The following is a 24,999-nucleotide window of genomic DNA, read 5'->3' as shown; positions in this document are numbered from 1 at the left end:
TCGTACAATGAAAATTGAAGTTATGACTCTGAATTACTGAAAGGACTATAATTATAAGAGTCATACTCCTTACAATTACAAGTCTATTAAAGGGTGCTAAAGTTCACCACAATAACAACTGTGTCAATTTTGGGTTGGATTCCCCATCTAGTTGCATTTGTCATAATTTAATAAATCTTTAATAATTATCATATCTGACTCTTTACATAGATTATTGTTAATAAATTCATTTTATATTTAAATGAAAATTAAAACAAATGGAAAAAAATCCAGCTTTGATACATTGTTTAGCATTATTACAATATATAAAAGGATGGCAAATTTTAGAAATAAAACTTTCATTAAACAATATTTATAGTTCCCAAATGAAATTTTAGATATTTGATATGAAATGATCATATAGCATACAATTTATTTTGTTAAAAATACATTGGAAGCATGCCATCAGAAGATATACTGTAAGTGAGGTCACAGTACCATTTGTTTACTGTCCTTTAAACCTGAGGTTAACATTGCAAATTGCTTTATTATTATTATTATGTATAGTCATTTCCTAATGGGTCAGCATGAAAAAACTGGTTTCAATGCTCACCCATTAGGAAAAAACACATTTTATTTCCAGAAATGGACTGAAACCGACACTCTGAATCACATAGCTGCTGTTTTAAGTACTCACATTGTTTTTCATGATTACGTATAATTTTAGAAAAAGACAAACAGACTTATGTTTGACCAACAGAGCAATGTTTTTAGTACACAAGGAGGAATATTTATAAAAGAACAATAAAAAAAAAAAGAATTGGGCAGGTGTGCATCCATGTTTAGGATCAAGACTATAATAAAACATGTTTTTACATAGAGAGATAGATGGATGGATGGATGGATGGATGGATAGGATAGATAGATAGATAGATAGATAGATAGATAGATAGATAGATAGATAGATTATATACGACACATATACATACATACATACATATACATAAATGTTAAAGGACACAAATAAAAAGTTGGTGAATAAAACTCATAGCTGGACAATGGGAAGAACATTTTTCAGAACTAAACAGAGTCACAAAACATTGTGACTTGTACAGAAGCTGTCATCAGATCAGAAATTACAAAGCGCAGGATGGGGCAGAGGTTACAAAAGTTAATTGAAACAGTGTGGCCATGAAATGTGTAAGAAAAGGACAGTATAAAGAGAAAGATGACAACCTTCATATTAATAAACTTCAGATTGCCTTTAAATGGAACACTATTGGTAAAAAAATCCTGTTAGTGTCAAATCACATAACATAATTTAATGATGCTAGAGACTATAATGGAATTCTCCAAATCCTTAACTCCCCCTTCAGTTGGTTAAAAAAAAATCACATCTCTATTCCTTTGCATATGTACACTGCATATGTGTAGAACTATAGTTTATATTTTACGACTGTTTGTTATGTATACCATACAAAGATAGCAATGTGTTTTCAGATTATTGTTACGAAGTGATTTATAGATTTTTTTTACAACAGTGAACAAAAAAAGGCTACAATAATACACTTTAACGATTAACAAAGAAAAAAGTTGTACTCTTTCCAAATAATAATGTTAATACTTGCTCTCTAGTTGCTTTTCTTATGATCTGAAAAACAGAATTTCTGTACTATTTGCAAGATAGCAGTGATAGGGACAAGCTGAAATCAAGCTCTTCAGGATATTCAAGACTAACAGTTGTTTCTTTGCAAATGTGCAAAGACTGAATACAAAATGTGTATTGAAATTTCTAACTACCTTTGATAATCTTTGTAGACACACCTGGCATTATTAGCCTTTGCTATATTCTCATTATATTTATGAGAGATAACAATATTGGTAGCATAGGATAATTCATACTATACACTCATCATGTTTAAGAGTCAATGTCTCCATCAATTTTACAACAGATTTTAATGCTGGATGTTCGTGACTATCTTAATAAGCACACATATACACACCAAACACACATAAAAATGGTGATCCCAACTTTCTAATTCTTTATCAGCCATGAAATTCAACTTAATTTAGATTATTTTTTTTCTCCAATCTCTTTCTATATGTGTTAAAAGAGTAGGAGCATGTGTCATATTTTTAAGCTTCCAGTTTTCTATATATCAACATAAAATTTAATCAGTTATATGTACCTAGTTTCAAACGTATATAACAAAAATTACAGTTTTCAATGGAAAGAATTGGGTATATTATAGAAAATTTTCAGATAGAATATCTATCATCTATCTATCCATCTATCCACCTATTTATCATCCCATGAAATTTCTCTTCTCCATCCCACAAATCTAAGATGAAAAATAAGTTATGTATATGGGGTAAATAGATGCTAATACTGGTAATAAACAGTTGAAACAATATAAACCTCCACTAAATCTGAAGAAATTGGATCTATATTCAAGGAACAAATGAATTCTAATTATTAAATAACTTTAAAGTGTATGTATAACTAAGTTCCAGTACATTTCCTATAAGCACTTTAAAAAAAAACCTTATCTTGTAATGTAATGGGCATATACCTTTAATAAATGAAATATTTTTAAAAATTATGGCAATGATTAAAATTATGCTATTCTTAAAATCCTACCTTCTAGTGCAGGGGTGTCAAACTCGCATGGTCACAGAGGCATCATGTGATGTATTGGGACTTTTTCCCCCTTCACTAAACTTGGCAGGGGCGGGGCCAGCACTTGATGCATCCGGCCCGCGGGCTGCAAGTTTGACACCCCTGTTCTAGTGTATCATAAAAAAGAACATCTCTGGAAGATATACTGTAAAAATACCTGAAAATAATTCATTTATTTTTAATATTTTACAAGAACGAGGTAGAAAATTTGTAGCCTTCCAAATATAGGATTACAGTTTCCAATATCCTTGAACTTCAATATCATGTCTAGGACTAATGGATAATCTGAAATTTGACAAATTTGGCATTCCATAAGTTCCCCACTTCCGATAAAAATTGTCTGAAATGAGGTCCGTGTATTTATGCATGCTCATTTTCAGTTTTGTCCCAGATGACAAGCATTAGAGTAATTTTCTACTGTACGTTATTTCTCATGCGGATTTGATTACAGAGATGAAAAATAGTTTAATTAAAATATTTATATTTAGGAACAGTATTAATAAGCATGTTTTAATATAATTAACTTGATTTCTGTTGCATAAACAAACAAACAAACTTCATGTCCCAAAAGTGCTTTTTCAAGAGGCAACTAGACCTTCTTGTTTTTCTTTGAAGCCATTTCACTTCTCATCCAAGAAGCTTCTTCATCTCTGACAGGATGGTGTTGAATAGAAGGATTTATACCTTTATAGCACCTTTGGGACAACCATGACTGAAAATTTCCATAGACAAATACACCACTTAGAATTTCTTAGGCATGTTACAAAAGGATATAATATTGCAATATGTTAACTGAAATATAAGGAAACTTACCCCTAAATATAGTATAATTCCATACAACATAAATTTCCAGAAGAAACACCGTCTAAGTGCATTGATGAGTTTGGGGTTTTTCTTTGAAGCCAATTCTCTATCCCATTCTCTGAGGAATAAAAAAGAACATTGAATTATGTGGCCAAATAAACCATTCTTTGGCCCAAACATAGTTCATTTCACCCAAGAATATCCAAGGAGATTTAGTTAAGGAATCCATTGAATTCAAAGCTTTGCAAAGACCCCAAGGACCTGACCCACTGTGACATGATAGCTCAATAAAAGTTCAAGTGTAGCTCAGTTAAATATTTGGCAATGGAAATACTTCGTTACACATCATTTTGCAGAAAGTTAATTCATTAAAAAGGTCACAGTGTATGTTTTAAAGAAACCTGTTGTACTTCTTCAGACCACTAAACAAATAATAGGCAAATAAAGGTTTTGGATTGCTTCCAGTACCAAGGGAAAGAAAAGGAAAAATTCAATTCTGTTCTGTTTTTAATAAAGCATGTCAGCTAACATTGAAAACCTGTGTAATTCAACCCTGAATGATGCATTTTTAGAATCAGTTTTAACATTTATGGAATATAAAGTAATCACAATATTTAGATACTTATAAAATTTCCAATCAAAATGGAATTTGATCACTTCTTAACTACACTGAATATGATATGGGAATTAAGTAATATCAAAAGGCAACTGATATGACAGATTATACTAAGGCATTTTTTTCAGAAGTGATTTAAGACATTACCCTATCATAGTATAATCCAATCACTGCTGAAGACATGTAAACCATGACCTCATTATTATTATTTACAGAAGAGTCCAGGAGATACTAATGTAGTTTTATGGAGAATTTATTTAAGCTGTATCTTTTAAAGAGACCACTAGAGCTTTCAATGGGGTAACCATTCTAATTAGGGAGAAATTTCAGAGTATCAAATGCATGCACAATTTTTTTTCCAGGTCCAGCAGTTGGTATTAGATGGGGTTATAACTGATAGGTTCATTCCTTGGAGCTATATCTGGGCTGCAAAATTTCAAATAATCATCAAGTTTTTATTTGTTTTTGGTACTATATAGAATTATCCAGAGTTTCAGGCCAAATTTGATAGCCTAAATAAGTTAGCTCATTAAAAGCTGTTTACCCAACCACAAACATGTTGACTTAAGCCTTACGCTTCAACATTCTGTCTGAACTAGAGTATGTCAACCAGGAGGCTCTGGTGCAAAAACAGAGGTTTCTAAGATGTATTTCCTTGATGTATCAAGTCCTTTTTATGCCAAAAGCATGATGCTTGTAAACGTATATTCATTGTTTCAAGTCATTAAAATAACTAACCAGAAAATGATCTGATATTAAAAATTCCACTCTGTGGGAAACCTGTGAAATATTTTTTATGAGATAATATTTTTTAGTTGAAAATCAAATCTCCACAAAACAAGTAGTTCATTTGGTTATGTAACTCCAGCTCTCTGACCAATTTAACGACACGAATCCAGGGTGCTTTGTTTGTGATCAGAATGACTCTTTAGTCAACTTCCATTGAAAAAGGAGTAATATAATCATAAATACTCTGATAAATTTTAAGTATCTAAGATGCAAGGTAAGATTTTTTCATAATTAATTATTTACTAACTTACTTGTTATTTTACCCTGAACCAGAGAAAGTTTTCTATTTAAGTAGCAGAAATACAAAGTAGAAAAAATCCATACTCAGTATATATTATTGATATTTATTTTAGAGTTATTAGTTATAACAATAAGTTTTGGTTAGAATTAAAGAACTCAGATCTACTGATCTTAAATTTATTAATGCAGTTCGGTCCTTTTTTATATGGTCTAGTTTGGTTCTTGGGTATGAACCAAATTGGTTGTTTAAACCATTTTTTAACAGATTTTGGGAGTATTTTTATTTTATTTTGTAACCATAGATTATAACCCACAAGATTTGGTTCATATACCAACCTTGAACAAAATCCAACCATTAAATGATTATTTGCTTGAAAATAAAGAGATTTATTTATCATAGGATAAATAAATATAGAGATATAGAGATTTATTTATCATAGGATGTGGGGGGAAATCAGTGATGGTATTCAGCCGGTTCGCACCGGTTCAAGCGAACCGGTAGCAAGGATTTGGTGTGGGTCACCAAGCCAGTAGTAACTTCTGGCTGGCCATGCCCCCGACCCAGTCACCCGGTTGCCACTTGCTTGCCCCACCTGACCAATGCTTGCTCCTGCCCAGTCATTCCTCACCTCCTATGCGGCACACTGGGTTCTTGTAACTTGCCTTTAACCTGCCTTCCCACGTGGTGCATGCACCCCAACTGAGCAGCCCTGATCTGCCTGCTCACAGGTAAGCCTGCGAGTCATGCTAGTCCTCCACTGTTCCTGGAGCTTGTCGAGGGCACCCCCAGTGTCCCCGGGCTCGGCTGACTGGGTTTCCCACTGGCGCGGTCCAATCCCCGGTGGTGGCACTTTCTGGGGCCTAGCTAGCTGCCTCCCCCCACCATTTCCAGGCTCGGCTGGCTAAGCTGCCACATGAAGCTCTCCCAGCTCTCCCTACCACGTGGTGGCCACAGTGCAATGAGTGGCAGCAGAGGAACTCCCACCGGGAGGGCAGGGACTCCTGGGGCTACCTCCCATAGCAGCACCGCTGCTTCCCACTTCCTTTCGTCCCCCGAAAGAAGCGAGTGGCGGGAGAGATACTAGCTAGTTGTCCCCCCATCCCTGCCTGGTTTGCTTCTAGCCTCCAGCTTGCCTGGATTGCTGGTGGCAGAGAGGAAGGCGAGCCAGGGCTGACCCGTCACCACTCAAGTCGCCACCAGCCTGCATCTCGCTCCCCGCCTGGATTCTCCGCAGCTGCTGGGCCTTGGGTGCTAAGGGGCGAGTAGGGAGCAGAATACTACGCCTCCCTCATTGCCCCTTTGCCTGCTGCCCCTTCCTTGCACTTGGCCCCATGAGGGAGGGGGGCTGGCAGAGGAGTGATGAGGGCGGCATAGCCTCGTGCTCCCAGGTCGCCCGTAGCAGGCAAGTTCCAGCAGCTGAGAAGAATCCGGGCATGGAGTGAGATGCGGGCTGGCAGGGGCTGGCTAGCTTGCCTTTCCCTCTGCCACCAGCCATTGGAGGAAGGTAAGGTCGCAGGCCATTGGGAAAGCTGAACCGCTACCTAGCCCAGAGCTGCCGGCGGGGTGGGCGAGGCTTCAGCGCACACCTCGCTTGAAGTTCCCAGCCCTTGAATCTCCCCCCAAAAGGCTCCTTTGTTGGACCTGGAAGCCTTTCCTGCCGGCCTTTCTGGGCAACACGGGACTGTTGCCCAGAAAGGAAGAAACCTCGTCATTTTTCTGTCCACTGCGGGGAATTCCAACGCACGGTCTAATCAAGCCACCTGACCACCGCCCCTTCTAACTCCTTGCAAATCCACCTCCTTCCTACAGCTGCTCCAGAAAGAGGCTTGTTTGCGTGACAGAGGCACAGATCCAAGCACACCGCCAGATGGTCCATGCGCCCCAGTCAATCACCCAGAGTTTCCTGGGAGGTGAGCGATGCTGCTGGGCGCTTGGAAATTACTCTGGCGACTGGCCCGGTGCTAAAAGGAAACAATGAGGTGAGGCACGAGAGCTGGTTGGAAGCGTGTGTGTGTGTGTGTGTGTGTGTGTGTGTGTGTGTGTAACGGCCAGTTTCATCCAAAGGAGTTTTTGTTTCATGTGGGTCTCCTAGCTTTAGAAGGAGAGAGGAAGGAGGAAGGGAAGAGGGAGAGAGAGAGAGAGAGAGAGAGAGAGAGAGAGAGAAGAGAAAGAGAAAGAGAAAGAGAGAAGGGAGAGACAAGAAAGAAAAGAAAGAGAAAAGGGAAAGAAAGAAAAAGGGAGACAGAAAGAGAAAGGAAGAGAAAGGAAGAGAAAGGAAGTAAAGGGATAGATAAAGAAAGGGAGGGACAGAAAAAGAAAGAAAGAAAGAAAGAAAGAAAGAAAGAAAGAAAGAAAGAAAGAAAGAAAGAAAGAAAGAAAGAAAGAAAGAAAGAAAGAAAGAAAGAAAGAAAGAAAGAAAGGGAGGGAGGGAGGAGAAAGTGAATGAGATATAGATGGATGGATGGATGGATGGATGGATGGATGGATACATGGAGGGACGGAGGAAGGGAGAGAGAAATAAAGGAGAGGAAGGAAAAACACAAACCCTGGCTTCAGAAGACTCTTTGAAACAGCATAGTAATCTAGGGCTGGAAGGGATCTCGGAGGTCATCTTCTAGTCCAAGGATCTTCAAACTTGGTAAGTTTAAGACTTGTGGAACTCCCAGAATTCCTTAGCTAACATGACTGGAGGAGGAATTATAGGAATTGAAGCCCATAAGTCTTAAAGCTGTCAAGTTTGAAAACCTCTGTTCTAGTCCAATCCCCTGCTCCAGCAGGAGATCCTTACAGTATGATAGATTAGCAGAGTTGGAAGGGACCTTGGAAGCCATCTAGTCCAACCCCCAGCAGGAGATCTTATATCATCTGGATTATTTTGGTGCCTCTAACAGAGAGGAAAATTGGCAGAGCAGTTTACTAGGACAATTGCCATGCAGAGGAAGGTGGAGATAGTCCTTCACTTATCGCCATAATTGAGCCCAACATTTTGGTTGCTAAGCAAGAGCGTTGTTAAGTGAGTTTCACCACATTTTACTCAATCCATGTCATTTCCTCGGTCTAACGGTCGTGTGCAGGCTAGGGAAGTAAATCTGAAGGCGCGTGCAATGTTCTAATGTACAGAAGTTATAGCAAAATGTGTGGCAGAAAGTGGATTATGGGTGTGTTTTTCCAAATGCAGTGAGGTTGAATGTGTATAGTTTTAGAAGAGCTGTATGCACATGTGTGTGTGTGTGTGTGTGTGTGTGTACATACACATACAGTATATATAGTAGATAATGTATCTTTTTGTATGCCTATACACACACTATACTATGTAATATGTATGTACACATATGGCATATATACATAGGATTAAATAGTGTATTTTGGATGTTCAGTAGTAGTAAATAAATAGAGGGAAATTGTATCTCTTTGAGGTGAGGAGAGGCCAGGCCAGGCACCCCTTGATGTGAATGACATCAAATTGGCCACGCCCACCCAATCACATGACCAACCAGCACGCCCACCCAGTCACATGATCACCAAGTCACACCCACCAAATAAGCCATGCCCATATAATCGGTAGTAAAAAAATTGAATCCCTCCACTGGGGAAAATGGTTCATCCTCGTCGTTTTCATTAGTATTATATAAACTGAAGTTTCGATGGTGTATTAGGAATGATTTGTTAAAAAGCTTTTCACTGAACTGGGATCCTAAGGATCTTTCAATTTCCAAATGGCTTACAAACATAATGAGAAAGAAGGCAATTTTCCAAGAAATTTCTAGATTATGTATATGAAAACGATTACTTTGAAGAACTAATGTTGAAATCCAAGTATTAATGTCTGAGCAAGGTTTACTTTTGAACATATGCCTGAGATTATATTGTAGAGAGTCAGCTTGGTGTATTGGTTAAGGCATCAAGTGGGAGACTTGCATTCTAGTCCTTAGGCACAAAGCTAATTAGGTGACTTTCAGTCACTTTCTGTCAGTCCTAGGAAGCAGGCAATGACAAACCCCTTTTGGAAAAACCTTGACAAGAAAACTGTGAGGACTTGACTAAGCAGTCACCAGGAGTCAGGTTTGACTTGAAGGCACATATAGATTTAAAAAAAAGGATTATACCATACATCAGAGGTGGTATTCAACCAATTCACACCGGTTCGGGCGGTAGAACCGGTGGCAACCCCTGGCTGGCCATGCCCCCGGCCTGGTCGCCCAGTTGCTCACTTGCCCCGGTCGCTCTCCTAGCTTTCCCTACCACATGCACAGTGCGTATGTGCAGCAGCCCCGGGATATCCACCCGCCTGCCTGCCCTCCTGGAGCACGTTTTCTTCCTTTTCCCAGTGAACGTGCCTCTTCCAGCCTGGCCCAGCCCGGCCCAGCCAGCAGGTGGGGAGTGGATATTCCGGGGGTCCTCGTCCCCCTTGTTGCGAGATGCCTGTAGCGTCTGCATGCTTTTTTCGGTGCTACTGCAGTCCAGCAGCTGCTCCAAAAAAAGCACGCTCTGTTCTATGTGTCGGGCCCAGCAAGTCCGAGCAGCCGGCACAAAGAACAGGGCGGCGCCAGACCGTTGGAGAAGTGGAGCGAAGCCGGAGATCAGTAGCCGCCTTTTTTTGCAGCACAGAAATCCTCCCCGAATCGGCCGGCTGGTCTTCTCTTTCTCTGCCTGTTTGTTTTGTATGGCCGAGGAGATCAGCTGGCCAAAGGGGCAGTTGCTGGAGGCGACTCTTTTTCGGTCTCCAGTCGCCTTTTCAGCATAGAAATCTTCCCCAAATCGGCGGATGGTCTCCTCCTCCTCCTTGGCCATACAGAACAAATAGGCAGAGAAGGAGACCACCAGCTGGCCGATTCGGGGAGGATTTCTGTGCTGAAAAAGCGACTGGAGACCCAAAAAGAGTCACCTCCAGCAGCTGCCCCTTTGGCCAGCTGATATCCTCCTCCTCTGCCATACAAAACAAACAGGCAGAGAAAGAGAAGACTAGCTGGCCGATTTCTTCCTTTCATCCCCCTGGACCGCCACCACTTGTGTCCTCCTTCTCCTGGAAGGAAAGGAAGAAAGGCATGGCCGCAGCATGCTCAGGCCTCCGTTGCTCACGTCCTCCTTCCCTCCGGGGAAAAGGAAAAAAGGCATGGGCCATAGCCTCAGCGCCTTGAATCTGGATTGCTGTCTGAGGGCGTCTGTGTGGCCCTTGTGGCATCTGCTGTGATGGGCATGCATGAGGTTTTAGCTCCTTGGAGGTTACCGGCTTTCCCGGCTTCCTGTGCCAGATCGGAAGGCCCCGGTCTCTGAGAGTCAGCGGGGATGCAGACAACGCAAGGCTCTCCTCTCTATCGGGGAAGGGAACTGGGATGTGGGGTCCCGCTGCAGCCAAAGGAGAAAGTGGCATTGGGCTTTTCGTGAAGGGAGGAAACATGAAACATTTTGTCCCCCGGAAGAAGCTACCGGTGGTGAAGTGCTCTGACCAGGAGGGTGAGATCCCAGCTGCCTCCCATAGCAGTGCCCGCTGCAGCCGTGCCTCTGTCAACCTCCCGACCAGGTGTGTGTGTGTGTGTGTGTGAGAGAGAGAGAGAGAGAGAGCAAGAAAGAAAGAGGAAGGGAGAGAAAGAGCAAGAAAGAGAGAAATAGAGAAAAGAGAAAGAAAAAGAAGTAGGAAGGATGGGGGGAGAGAGAAAAAAAAACTATGTGCTATTATTTTTAATTGACAAAGAATGGCTGGGACAGGAGAGGCTAGGCGAGGCACCTCTTGATGTGAGTGACATTGAGTTGGCCACACCTACCCAGTCACATGGCCACCAAGCCCGCCCATCCATTCACATGACTACCAAGCACGCCCACCCAGTCACATGACCACCAAGCCACACCCACCAAATAAGCCACACCCACAGAATCGGTAGTAAAAAATTTGAATCCCACCACTGCTGTGCATTAGTATTTTTTAAATCAGCACTATACCAATTATGATATCTGGGTGACTACAATGTAATTTCTATTAAAGGTAATAAGTAGACAGGCCTTGGAGTCTATTTCTAAACTCCACTCAGCTCCATAATTTGTTGAGTAACAATAGGTCAGGCTTTTTTATTCAACCCAATCCCCTTTACAGAATTATATTTCGGAAAGTGAAATAAGAAACTACTAACATATGCCCTGTAGAATATTCAAGAGAAAAAGTAGGAGAAAAATAATCGGCAGATAAATAACATTACACGCTTCTAAATATGTAATACATACCTTTCTAATTTCTCAGACAGATTATCAGCAGAATCTGCAGCAGGGATTTGATAAATGTCTGATAATTCTAGGCGTTGTCTATAGCCCTTTTTCAAAATAGGCTTTGTCCATCTGCAAAATAATACAAGTGTTTCAAAATTAAACCTACAAATTTATATAACATATGACTTATAAATCGGTTTTTAGGTTTCTACTTTCTCTTTTAGCTTCTGCTAGCCCTCCAGAATCACATGATGATTGCACACGCATGTTGGTGTAATAAATAAATAAATATGAAGATGCAGAACAAATCTGGCATAATTTGTTGCAAGTACTCAACCTACGCATTACTGACGTCCTATGGCCAACATAATTTTCAACCCAGGTGAATGTTTAAATCCGAGAAATGTTAGGAGGAAAAAAGAAACTTAATATAGTATTGAATGCCTCTAAGATCCTGAATATATCTGTAAGTATGATTTGGATCAATATGTTTAAACTATTTACAAACATTTATAAAGCATGATTACAACATAGGTTCATTTCTAGTTAAAAACAGAGCACAGTTTTTATAAATAAATACCGTTATCAACCATAATGTATGCTTATGATGTCTTATTGCCCTAAACATAGATTTTTTTTTTTTACCTGATTTCATAGGCTAGAATGAAGCATACTTAAATAATGGAACTGCCATGAAAAAACAATTTCCAATACTTCCTGGTTCCCTCACAAAACTTATTAAAATATTTTGAATACACCAAAACCCTTGAGATAACAACAGAATTTCTATTTTTTCTTTTTCTTTTAGGCTTCTGGCATAGAGCTTTTAGAAGTCCCTTCAACTCCACAAGTTTCACAATTCCATTGCTTTATGCCATTGATTCTAAAACTACTTGCTTAAAAAAAAAAGGTGCTTGATTCTTTGGATGTTTACCTACATCAACGAAATATTAAATTGAAGGCCCAAACACATCCATTCGCTTGTGAAGCCTGAGTGTAGAAATGTTGATTTTTAATCTGGTATCATTATCTTGGTACAACTAACTGCACAAAAGTACACTGTAAATAAGCAGTTTACAGTGGCCCTTCTGAAAATTAAATCTTTTCTATGTTAATCCTGTCTATAATAAACTGCTTTTAATTTATAGCAATCTGGCTTTACTTTCATTTACAGTATACTGCATATAAAAAGAATTACAAGATAATTTTTATATACAAATTGAAACAGCAACACTTTTAGTAAGATCACATGGTTTGCTTCTCTTTCAAAGTTATATTGCAAAGCAAGCATGGTGTTCATTACCTAATTCTGGACTTTAAAAATATAAACAGTAGCCAGAGGCTGCAAGGGATGAATAAATAAGGTTTAATGTATCCATTCTCCATAGACTTGGTTATAATAGTCTTCTTGTTGAAGCTGTAATCTGCATCTCAGATGGCAACATAACAAAGTAATTAAGATGTTTACCAACCCCTTCCCAATGTTCCAGACACTGTTCAATACTGAAAGAAGAACTCTTCTTGAATGTTATATTGACCAAGCCGCCACAGCTGGAGTCAAATCGCGGCAAGGTGGAAACGATAGGGTGGATTGGATTAGAAGCAACCTGGGCAGCTTGAACCTACACGCCTGACCCATCCCCCTCAATGATCATCTGGTCAAACCTCTCCAGAGGTTTTCCAACATCTCGCCAGGGAGGGTGGTCAGGTATCGCCATTCCCCCGATTCATCCAACTTGATGGTTCTTCTTGCCCTCCAGCGTGCAGTGAGGGCAGCCAAGTCCTGCATGGTTGTCAATGGGAATTCCATTCCAAATACCTGGCCTGAGTCCTGGGGTCTGAGGTCCTCCTCGGCCCAGTATAGGTTTCCAGTGGCCGAGGCCTCCTTCTGGACCTTCGGCCGAGTTCCTGCTGATAGTGCAACCTCCTCCAGTAGTGCCGTGGTCTGCTGGCTCTCAGTAGGGACTGCACTGGCACTGGTGGCCCTCTCTCACTCCATCTTCTTGGTCTTCCTTGAGTCTTCTCTGCCCCCTCTAAAGTTGGGTGGGCAGCTGGGGCTCAAAACCCTGGAGACCGGCTCCAGATGGAGCAGAACATTAGGAGAGTTGATTTAATGTCAGCATTCTGAGTAACACATCCAAAGAAATCAGACTTCCAAGGCAGGAACATTCTTCAAAGAACATGTTTATCAGCACAGCCAGTGAAAACCAACTCTAAAAGTTTCCCACAGTTGCCATGTAATTAAAAGTGCAGAGGCTTCCCTCCCCAAGTGTCACAAGTCACATTGTCCAATCAAAGTAGTTGCCGGCCATTTCCGCTCAACCACTTTTGCTCCTCCTGCCCCTGCCACCTGTTGGGATGATCTTAGTTCCCATGGGAGAGCTCTTTATTGTGTCTACAGGATGGTCTAGCTATTTCCCCCTTATCCTCCCCCTATAATGTGGGACAACTATGAAGCAGCACAAGATGGCTTCAGCCAGGTTCTATTCAGAATTGACAGCAAGGCCATCTGAACCCTTAGTCCATTGTTAACTTTCTAAAATCGGTATTTCATGCATGCTTTCAATATTTAATTAAAAAATAGCATTTTCCAGAACTTTAAAAATGTTACCGTGTTTCTCATATAATAAGGCCGGGTCTTATTTTTTTTTATTTTTTTTTGAGCCCTGAAAAAATGGCTAGGCTGTCTTTTCAGGGGTGACTTAATTCCCCCCCTTACATCTTTGGGTGGGCGGGTGGCGACGGCTTGGATGTTGACCTCGGCGTTGGTGGGGCACTTCGTATCGGGGTCAACGCAGGCAGCACCATATCCGGGTTTGCAACAAAAGTACTTCCTAACGGCAAGCCCCACCACCACCATTCCCCCCCATTTCGCATGTTTTAATATAGGCCTTAATTTGGGGGGGGAGGGGCTTAATTTCATTTCATGCCTATAAAACATGCTGGGACTTCCTATTGGGGGAGGCCATATTGTTGGAGAAACAGGGTAGCTATAATTGTTTCTCAAAGGAAAAAACAAATCACCTGATGAATATAATAAACTTGCCAATCCAAAGAGTCTTAATATTTCCAATACAGAAAAAACCCTCCAGAAACTGATTAAGAAATGAAGCTCAGTCTTTAAAAAATAGTGCTACAAGTGTGAACTTGAGGGTATCTCTTGACTCCAAGCCACATCCAGCAGACCACAAAACAGCAAATTCCTGTGGTCTTTTTATAAGGAGTGGCTGTTCGGAGCCATATGGGTTATCTCAATGATCTCTCCTTCCTCCAGAGAGGTCTGGACCAAGCATCCAGCTACCGTTTTCCTAGAAAGTGCAGTCCCAATGCCAACAGGACATCAGATCACATAGCACTCATCAGAATTTGCTAAACAATGGCAATAATTTGCAAGGCCTAAAATGTTGCTTAGGCATTAAGAAATGAAATGTGTCGATTAAATTATTACAAAAAAAGAGTATTATTAAAGACATGGTTAAAATAAACTATTTGGTGTGCAGTATTCAGATACTATATGACAGAACCAATTTGCTCTAGTGGCTAAGGCACCAAGATAGAAACCAGAAGACCATGAGTTGTAGAACCCACCTTAGGCATGAAAGTCATCTTGGTTACATTGAGCCAGTCCTTCTCTCTCTCAACCTATGATTTATTTATTTTTATTTATTTATTTGAACTTTGTGATCGGACTATGCAGGAGAAATTCGGTTTCATAATCCGTTGGCTCAGCAATGGTCGATGATTGAAACACGTAAGGGAATATCGCTCCCTCCACCTTGATTCCGGAAGCAGTTCCATAGGTGGAAGGCATAGACATTTTATTTATTTATTTATTTATTTATTTATTTATTTATTTATTTATTTATTTGATTTGCCAATTGTTTACAAGATAATAAGTATAAGTGTATACATAGTTGTGAATACATGAAATGGGTACATATAAGAAAAATAAAAGAAGAATAAGAGAAACAATAGGACAGGGACGGTAAGCACGATTGGTGCGCTTATGCACGCCCCCTACAGACCTCTTAGGAAAGGGGTGAGGTCAATAGTAGACAGTCTAAGGTTAAAGTTTTTGGGGTTTGGGGAAGGCAACAAGCCAGTTGCATTTTTTTTTACTGCACAATGATGCCTACAGCATTGTTGTGAAAACTGTTGAGAATTCTTTAATTAATTAATTAATCTACAGCTATAATTATTTTTATTTATCTGTTACATACAAGAGGTCTTCCTGAATCTAGCACCCTCCTAATATGCCAAATACTATATTGACTGAGAAATCTGTGACTTGCAATCCCGACCCAGTTGGAGAGTACAGTGTTGAGAAAAAGTCCAAAATGTGGAAGCTTTTGAAAAAGAAGGATGGTAAAAACATGCATCAGTACCTCCCTCTTCATAAATGCAATCTTATCTTTCAGATAAGAAAACCCTGAACATTTATTTCATTTCCATTGATAACAAAAAGATAAAGAAGTAATGCAAAACAGAATGTTCCAGTGTAGTTACACCTCCTGAATGATTCTGATTTTACTCATATGACTAAAACATTTCAACAATTTTTAGAATGATTATAAATCATCCCAGCCTTTTTCATATCATATTTGGGGAAAATGTTTCCAATAAAGTGTTATAGATAACATATTTATTTTTTCTATTAAAAATGTGATGAGCATTTTTGCCAATATTAAAGGAAAAAAGAAGATGGAAGTGAGGTGACTATCATTCTAGGAAAATCCAGTGTGAAACTCAAAGATTGTTCCATGAATCAAGGGGTGTTCCATTTCATCTTATACTCCTTTTGTACAGCTACAGTGAACTAATTAATATACACTGCTCAAAAAAATAAAGGGAACACTTAAACAACACAATGGAACTCCACGTCAATCACACTTCTGTGAAATCAAACTGTCCACTTAGGTAGCAAAACTGATTGACAATCAATTTCACATGCTGTTGTGCAAATGGAATAGCCAACAGGTGGAAAGCATAGGCAGTTAGCAAGACATCCCCAATAAAGGAGTGGTTCTGCAGGTGGTGACCATAGACTGCTTCTCAGTTCCTATGCTTTCTGGCTGATGGCTTGGTTACTTTTGAATGCTGGTGGTGCTGTCACTGTAGTGGTAGCATGAGACGGAGTCTACAACCCACACAAGTGGCTCAGGTAGTGCAGCTCATCCAGGATGGCACATCAATGTGAGCTGTGGCAAGGTTTGCTGTGTCTGTCAGCATAGTGTCCAGAGCATGGAGGTGCTACCAGGAGACAGGCCAGTACATCAGGAGACATGGAAGAGGCCATAGGAGGGCAACAACCCAGCATCAGGACCGCTACCTCCACCTTTGTGCAAGGAGGGACAGGAAGAGCACTGCCAGAGCCCTGCAAGATGACCTACAGCAGGCCACAAATGTGCATGTGGCTGCTCAAGCGGTCAGAAACAGACTTCATGAGGGTGGTATGAGGGCCCGACGTCCACAGGTGGGGGTTGTGCTTACAGCCTAACACCGTGCAGAACGTTTGCCATTTGCCAGAGAACACCAAGATTTCAAATTCGCCACTGGCGCCCTGTGCTCTTCACAGATGAAAGCAGGTTCACACTGAGCACATGTGACAGACGTGAAAGGGTCTGGAGATGCGTTCTGCTGCCTGCAACATCCTCCAGCATGACCGGTTTGGCAGTGGGTCAGTAATGGTGTGGGGTGGCATTTCTTTAGAGGGCTGCACAGCCCTCCATGTGCTCACCAGAGGTAGCCTGACTGCCATTGAGATGAGATCCTAATGCAAGACAATGCTAGACCTCATGTGGTTGGAGTGTGTCAGCAGTTCCTGCAGGACGAAGGCATTGATGCTATGGACTGGCCCGCCCGTTCCCCAGACCTGAATCCAATTGAGCACATCTGGGACATCTTGTCTCGCTCCATCCACCATGCACCACAGACTGTCCAGGAGTTGGGGGATGCTTTCGTCCAGGTGTGGGAGGAGATCCCTCAGGAGACCATCCGCCACCTCATCAGGAACATGCCCAGGCATTGTAGGGAGGTCATACAGGCACGTGGAGGCCACACACATTACTGAGCCTCATTTTGACTTGTTTTAAGGACATTACATCAAAGTTGGATCAGCCTGTAGTGTTTTTTTCCACTTTAACTTTGTGTGTAACTCCAAATCCATTGGGTTGCTAAATTTGATTTTCATTGATAATTTTTGTGTGATTTTGTTGTCAGCACATTCAACTATGCAATGAACAACATATTTAATAAGAATATTTCATTCATTCAGATCTAGGATGTCTTATTTTTGTGTTCCCTTTATTTTTTTGAGCAGGATATAATTAATATATGTCTGCATCAGGGATGGGATTCAATTTTTTTTAACAACCGGTTCTGTGAGCATGGCTTAGTTGGTGGGCATGGCTTGGTGGTCATGTGACTTGGTGGACATGGGTTGGTGGTCATGTGGCCAACTCAACATCACTCACATCAAGGGGCGCTTCTCCTCACCTGGCCTCTTGTGACTGTGGGGATGCTGCAACGGTTTTAAGTGTGAAAAATGGTCATGTCACTTTTTTCAGTGCCATTGTAACTTTGAATGGTCACTAAAAGAACTGTTATAAGTCAAGGATTACCTGTACAAAAATACAAAAATCTTCTTTGCTTGCAAAAAGCTGCCCTAAATACCAATCATTAGATTAAAAATACCTGCAAGCCAGAGTTACAAATCAGGCAGGGTGCCAGAGCACTTTAAGGAATTAAAATAGTTAAAATGCAATGATAACTATCAGCAGCCAACTCTTGCTCATAAATTGAAACCCTTTAGCAGAGAGGTCATTTAAGCTCTCCAGAAAGAGCACACCCAGGAAAGCAATCCTTAGATCCATTTGCACTACTTAAAGATACCAGCTGGTCTCACTTACCCAACAAGATATCTTAAGGAAATCATCCAGATTTAAGGAAAGATCACATGCCCCCCCAGAAAGGCAGTAAAAAAATCAGTGCCAAGCTTGCATCCTGCCTCTTGGAAGTACACCCCAAAAGGACAATGCCAAATACCACTCCCAGATAGAAAAAGAAACCGTGAGGCAGGAAAAAATTCAAACACAACACAAATATTACATCACAAAGGTAGCTGTTGCTTGTTAAACCAATTACCAGAACAAATAGACACAGGATCTAGCCAGATTTCTCAACCCAGTTTCTTTTCAGGAGCAGAGATTAACCTTTTACCTTCCAAACAAAGCCGAATAGGGAAAATTATCCCATCAATAAACACAGGATCAAACTTCACCAAAAAACAGTTTTAGACCAAAACTCAGAAAGGGTATGTAAACTCTCGTTTGAATGTCAATCTTTCCAGCTAGCAAAGAAGCCTTGCTGAATGTCACTCATCTTGGTTCCTTGTCATCAAAAGCTTCTTTCCAGCAGCTCTGCTTCGTTATTCAATTATTTCTTCAAAGTGCAAACTCCAACAGGGGAGTATTTCCTCCCAACAGCAGTGTAAAAAGCTTAAAACAATCCTTCCCCTTTAAGAAAGTCAAGCTGTCAGGTTTCCAAGTGAAATAGTTACACATGTCAATTTCAGGCTTGACACAAGCAAAATACCAGCAAAGGAGGAAAAAGAAACTCCAGAAAAGTTCCGGGGACAGGAAATCTACTCCTGCTAAGAATGTAATAAGGGTTAACGGAGAGGCAGTTTATGTAAGCAACACCAGAATGTTTCCTTCCTGCCTTCCTTACAAGATTAGGCCAGTAAAATGGGAAAAAAACCAAAAGATTTCTTCCAACAACTGGTTCTCCGAATTGCTTAGAATGTTAACAACCGGTTCTAGCGAATAAATGTGAACCGTAGAATTCCACCCCGGTCTGCATGCATGCCTAATCATCAAAAGTTATACTGGAATACACATACACAGAGAGAGAGAGAGAGAGAGAGAGAGAGAGAGGGAGGGAGGGAGGGAGAGAGAGAGAGAGAGAGAGAGAGAAGGGGGGCACATCTAGTTCATTCCCAACTTCAAACCCATTGGCATGAATTTATTCTTGAACAAAATTGTACTCAACTAAAGAAAAATAATGCTGCACAATTTTTGATATGAACCTATTTATGTTTATCTAGCCATCCAAGTCATATTATTTGCAGATAAATGAAGTACGTAGCTTATTTCTGAAATAAAACTTGGTATTAGATAAACATAGTCCACTGCCTAAACTGACCTTAGGTATAAGCAAGCACTTACTATTGCTGGCCACTGCTGCTGCTACTATGGTATAACTCCATGTAGCAATAGGAAACAGTTCATTCTTACTTCATTGGGAATGGATTCGGAGTTTGAGGTTAGCCACATAAAATAGTTTTACCTTCTATTTCTTCCTTTGTTTTCACAATATGTAATCTTTTGGCAAGTGTAGACATTTCCAGTGGTAATATTTTTATATGCCAAAGTATGTTCTAAGATGTATGTGATTATGTCAATATAAAGTAGATTCCTTCCTTGTACAACTTGTAACTCATGTTCTTGATTTCAATCCTGATGAAAGCTTGTTTTTGCTTTCCAAATTCATTGTCCTATAGAATGACAATTAATCATTACATTATAAAGTCATACTGAATATTCAATATGACTTTATAATGACTTCCACCTCAGTACGGTAGTACCAGAGGATCCCAGCACGAAATGTGGTAGTATTCTAAGTTGGACATTTTATTTTGCAACTTTTGACATTCCAAAAATATGCACTGTTTTACCCTGCTGATCAGTGGAAACCTATCGAAAGGATTAGATTAAAAAAATATTTTGAAGTCCCCAAAGTGTTTGGGAGGATTCAAATTCAAGCTGATTCTCCAGGTTTCCTACTATTTCAACACCAATGCTCCTACCTATCAATCTACCATTTTATGGAAATCCAATATAGTACATATTCCTATTTACATGAGCTGATCATGTAATGATTTAATTATTTATCAAATTTGTATACTGCCCATCAGAGAACATTTTTCCCTATTGGAATAAAGTATTACATTGCAACGTTATTCCTGGGCTGCCAAAATTCTACAAATAACTTTGAAATGTCTCCCTGGCACCTTGGGTTCAAATTATTTGATTTTGGCTGGTAGGGAAATTTAAAACATGTCTGAGTAGGGCTAATGCTCTGACTTACTTCAATAAATTTCAATAAATAAATTTCAATAAATAAAGTTCAATAAATTTCCATTTGCAATAGCCATTGTAGTAAGTTTGGCAACCTATATTATTAACCATAACAAGCAGTTAGATTTCTGCTCGAATTTTATGACGTCATATGGATTTTCTACATGTTCTCTGGTTTTGTTATTACTTGAAGGCTGTCCCTACTTCAGCGGGGCAAGAAAGGCAGCTGAAGTAAAGTTCTCGTTCCCTCATGCAAGGCTTTCTGTACATCTTCCATTCAGAAAATTCTGGGCTGGTAAATAAGCAATAGGTTTTTCAGTAGACCTCAATCTTTAATCAGTACAGCCTTTTCATTAAGTAAAACTATACACAGAGTGTTATAATTAAATTCGATCGTCTAAACGTTGATAGAGCACCTTTAATCATCAAAGCACAGAAAGTAATGGCATCTTGGAACATTCAGTTTTATTATTCCAAAAGCCCAGACCGGATAGTGCAACACTGACTTTATTCTACTCATAATAATTTCTTATTTCGAACCCAAAGAAGTATAGGTAGTCCTCAACTTATAAATAGTTCGTCTGAAGTTACATCACTGGAAAAATCTGATTTTTGAACCCCAAACAAAAACTGAACCCTTCAGTACAGAATATACTGTCTTAAGAACAGCACCTAACAAGTATATTTCTTTTTATAAAAGTTTACAAACAAAAGGGTTATAAGTGCTTAAAGAACATCAGCGTTCCTCATTCTTGAAAATACATGTTAAAACAGAATAGAGTAAAAAAGGTGTCTCATTGTCAAAAGTTGTGCTTTTGCAATATTCTGGATCTACATTTTGAAAAGGAAAGAACTACAGATTCTTACCCTTGACGTACAACTACAATTGAGCCCATAGTTCTGTTGTTAAGTGAGACATTTGTTAAGTGAGTTTTGCCCCCATTTTATGACCTTTCTTGCTACGGTTGTTAAGTGAATCATTGTAGCTGATAAGTTAGTAACATGGTTGTTAAGTAGACCTGGCTTCCCCCATTCATTTTGCTTGTCAAAAGTTTGCAAAAGGTGATTACGTGACCTTTCTTTCCCAGGTCAGGCATTCAGTGAGGTGGTGAATCTGGCCATTTGGCACCTCTGATTCCTGTCAATGTCTTCACTTTCCCCTTACACCTCTTTTCACACCACGTGGCATAATTTTCCTAACTTCCTCTGCCCCGTTCCCTCCATTGATAGCAGGATGCCAGCAAGCTTAGCGATGCGTAGCAAAGATGGTAGAGCTGACATATGTGTGTAACGAATTGCAAAGAAAAGTAACCATGAAAATAAAAAGGATAAATAGTTAAAGCTCGGGTGGTAAAATATTTGAAAACATTTTAAATATTTATTAACTCAGCTAAGGTGTCCAGTTAAAGTTATAATTTTCATGGCAACTTAGACTCTTGCTCTAACATTACTTGGCATAGTAACGTAGTAGCTTGAATTCACAGCTTAACCAAGTGTAAAATAACAAGCTGGACTTGGTTCCAAATCTTTCAGGGTGGAATGTTCCTATTCAGCATTTCAGACAGTCATAGCGTGCAATATTCATGATACCCATTTGCTATACTTTTCCACCCAATTGGTATTCTGATTTTGCCATCACTAAAAGTTAGCCTATTCATTTGCACTTACCGCTTATTTTTCTAAATTTTTTAAAAAAATCTTTCCACGTAAGAACTTCTTAATCACTCCTCCTTGATTCCATATCTATTACCTAAATTAATTATTGTGTAGGGGATGATTTACACCAAAGAAAGGTGGAATTTGTGTATCTCCAAAACCACATACTCACTAGTTGAAAAATCTAATATTGATGTTTTGATCCACTCTGTAAGGTTTAAATTCCACCCAAAACTGAGAGCAGAAAATGGTAACTAAAGGAATTTAGATATGGGATGTGGATGTAATAGCACAAATTCAAAATGACATTTTCTGTTTCAAAAAAGTTACAGAAAAAACAATGAAACCAGTTTGCATATCAAGACGAGAATGTGGCATGATTACACCATACGATATAAACATGGTTGAGATTTCCCCCCCCCCCTTATCTTTATGACCATAGCAAAATAAGTAGGAAGTACTATGCTCTTATCTTTCAAAAGCACTCTCAAAAGTATATCTTTATACTGCACACTCATTTAACAAATTATTCTGCAATTAACAAAGAATGTGATGCTAATTATTAATATATTTTCTTTGTCCTGTTAAGTATAACATGATTTCTTGGAATCAACTACAAAACAATAATCTAACTTATAATTCTAATAACAATTTTGAGTAGCCAACATTTTAGGATACAATAAGTTGATCCAAAATAAAACAGAAGTTTTTACATGATTGCTGGACTCTCCTATAAATGGTAAAGACTTAATTCAGTCAAGCTCATTGCTTCTTTGGCACAAGTCAGCATGGAAGCGTCCATATTCTTCTTTTCTGATTTCCCAATCGAATACATACTCCTGCGATTTTCTCCTCCTTCGCTCATCTATTAACCAAGTTCAACATAGTTTATTTTTCAAGTTCAGCCAAGGTCAAATAGACCTTCCCAATGTACTTAAAGGCATACTGTACATTTGTAAATTAAAATAATAGATTCCCTTCTCACCCCTATGGGGTTATACATCTTCCTCAATCAGAGGTCCTCTGTAAGATGCCTGGGAGTCTGAAGATTCTGTTCAGTACCTTGGCTGTTGCGAGTATTGCACTATTCTGTATAAGAACTCTCATTCCAGCTTAGCAATCATCTCTTTAAAGGCTCCTATCACCATCCAGACCACTTTGGCCTTTACCTTCCACATCCTCTCAAGTTCCTCCTTCAGGGTCTGGTACTCTCCAGCTTCTCATAGTCCTTTTTGTGCGGGTGATGTTTCTGTCACTTGTTCTTTGTTTACTACCATGATGTCTGCTTGATTGGACAGTATCTGCCTGTCCTGGAAGATCTGAAAGTTAAGATCCACAGGATCTTAATCCTGAATTCTCCATGATCTTCTGTAGAGTCTCCCATCTGGGCTTAGGAGGATCTAGACAATGCGTTGTACAGATGTTCCTGTACAGAATGCCAGGTACTTGGTTGTGTCATTCAGTGTATGTTGTTCCTGCCTGCATCTTACATCCTGCCACTATATTGACCTCACCCCATTCCTAAGAGGTCTGTAAGAGGCGTGCATAAGTGCAACATCGTGCCTCCCATCCCTGTCCTATTGTCCCCATTTAATCATACCTATTTTCTGTATTCTTACCATGTTTATACTTATACCTATCATTTTGTAAACGATTGACAAATCAAATCAATAAATAAAATAAATATATGTTGGACTCTCTCTGTATAATCTGCACCTTGGAACTTGTTTATTGATATAGATCTGGTGTTTAGTAGTGCCTGTTCCTATGCTGTTATAATGAGTGTCTCAGTGCTGTCTTTTAGCTAGTTCAAGACAAGAGAATCTGGAATTATACACATACAATTTAAATTTGTAGGATCTATGAAGATATATAGAGATAATGTCTTAGCTATCTCCCCTGGGCTATCCCTCACTGAAGCATAAAAATATACTTCCTGTACTTTCTTCTTCCTATAATTGATTTTTCTTCTACAGATTTTCAGAGTCAGGACAGAAGATCTTGACATGTGACAAGATGTTTTAAATATTTTGGCCCACCAGAATCACACAATGTCATTCAAGCAGATCACTCCAGTCTATCCAGAGTCTAGGGAGAAAGCCTTGAAGGTACGTTTGAAGGATCTTGAAATGAGGAATGAAATAAAATATACGGGGAAGAATAGGGAAGGAAGTGGTAGACAAGTAGAATTTATTGCATTGTACTAATATATGGCTTCAGTAGTGTATGCTGGCATTTAAAGGAAGTCTTCCTGAAACATCTGGCTGCTGTCAGTCATTTGACAGTAATAGGGATGTTAGGGCCACATATTCAGGAAGCTCAGAAGAAACAAAGAGTGTTATATAGGTAAAAGAAGGAAAACAAGTTCCACCTCTTCTTTTCACTATTTAGTAACCAAATACTCTTTAGAAGAATGATACAAGCTCCAGTGTAAATAGGGCATTGTCTTAACTCTTATTTGCTTTATAACTTTTTCCCTTTTAAACATTTCCTCCCTTAATCAATGTCTTTGCTTCTGTTTGTTCTAAGTTTTCTCAACTTCCTATATCAGTAAATGAAAATACAGGCGGCTTTCTTTTTTTTTTCTGTGAAGCTGTCTCAAGACTTTTACAATTCCTGCCCTTAGGCACAATGTTTAACTACCTACCCCATGTAGGGCTTTAATATTCCAATAATATGCTAAGCAGCAAACTGTATGTAATTATCTTAAATTGAGATTCTTGACCTTTCTTTTTCTTCAGGTTGACAAATGTGCTTGAAAGAGAAATGGGTGTGCTAATATTATTGATCGTGAAATTTGTTTCCCAGGAATTATTTCTCTAAGTGTTCCACAGTAATAGTTCAAAAGGTATGCTGAGTAGTTACAGCAACCTTTGTCCTTCTTGAAGAGACTCTTATC

General features: G+C 39.5%; 1 protein-coding gene across 2 annotated transcripts in view; it reads right to left on the bottom strand.

Annotated features, from left to right (window-relative positions):
* The window catches only part of CFTR (CF transmembrane conductance regulator), a 112,724-nt gene that overhangs the window by 74,138 nt on the left and 13,587 nt on the right, over positions 1-24,999 (bottom strand). For both annotated transcript variants that reach the window (XM_087969317.1, XM_026669081.2), the window contains exons 2-3: positions 11,326-11,436; positions 3,473-3,581 (exon numbers count right to left, since the gene is read on the bottom strand). In XM_087969317.1, coding sequence (XP_087825443.1) covers positions 3,473-3,502 — 30 coding nt within the window. In that variant the 5' untranslated portion in view covers positions 3,503-3,581; positions 11,326-11,436. The remainder of the gene's footprint in view (positions 1-3,472; positions 3,582-11,325; positions 11,437-24,999) is intronic.

This window comes from Notechis scutatus, chromosome 6 (assembly GCF_049901735.1).
Source record: "Notechis scutatus isolate UNSWTSFEM ecotype Mainland chromosome 6, rNotScu1.2, whole genome shotgun sequence".
Taxonomy (NCBI): domain Eukaryota; kingdom Metazoa; phylum Chordata; class Lepidosauria; order Squamata; family Elapidae; genus Notechis; species Notechis scutatus.
The sequence above is the reverse complement of the archived record's forward strand: the minus strand, read 5'-3'. Positions and strand labels throughout refer to the sequence as shown.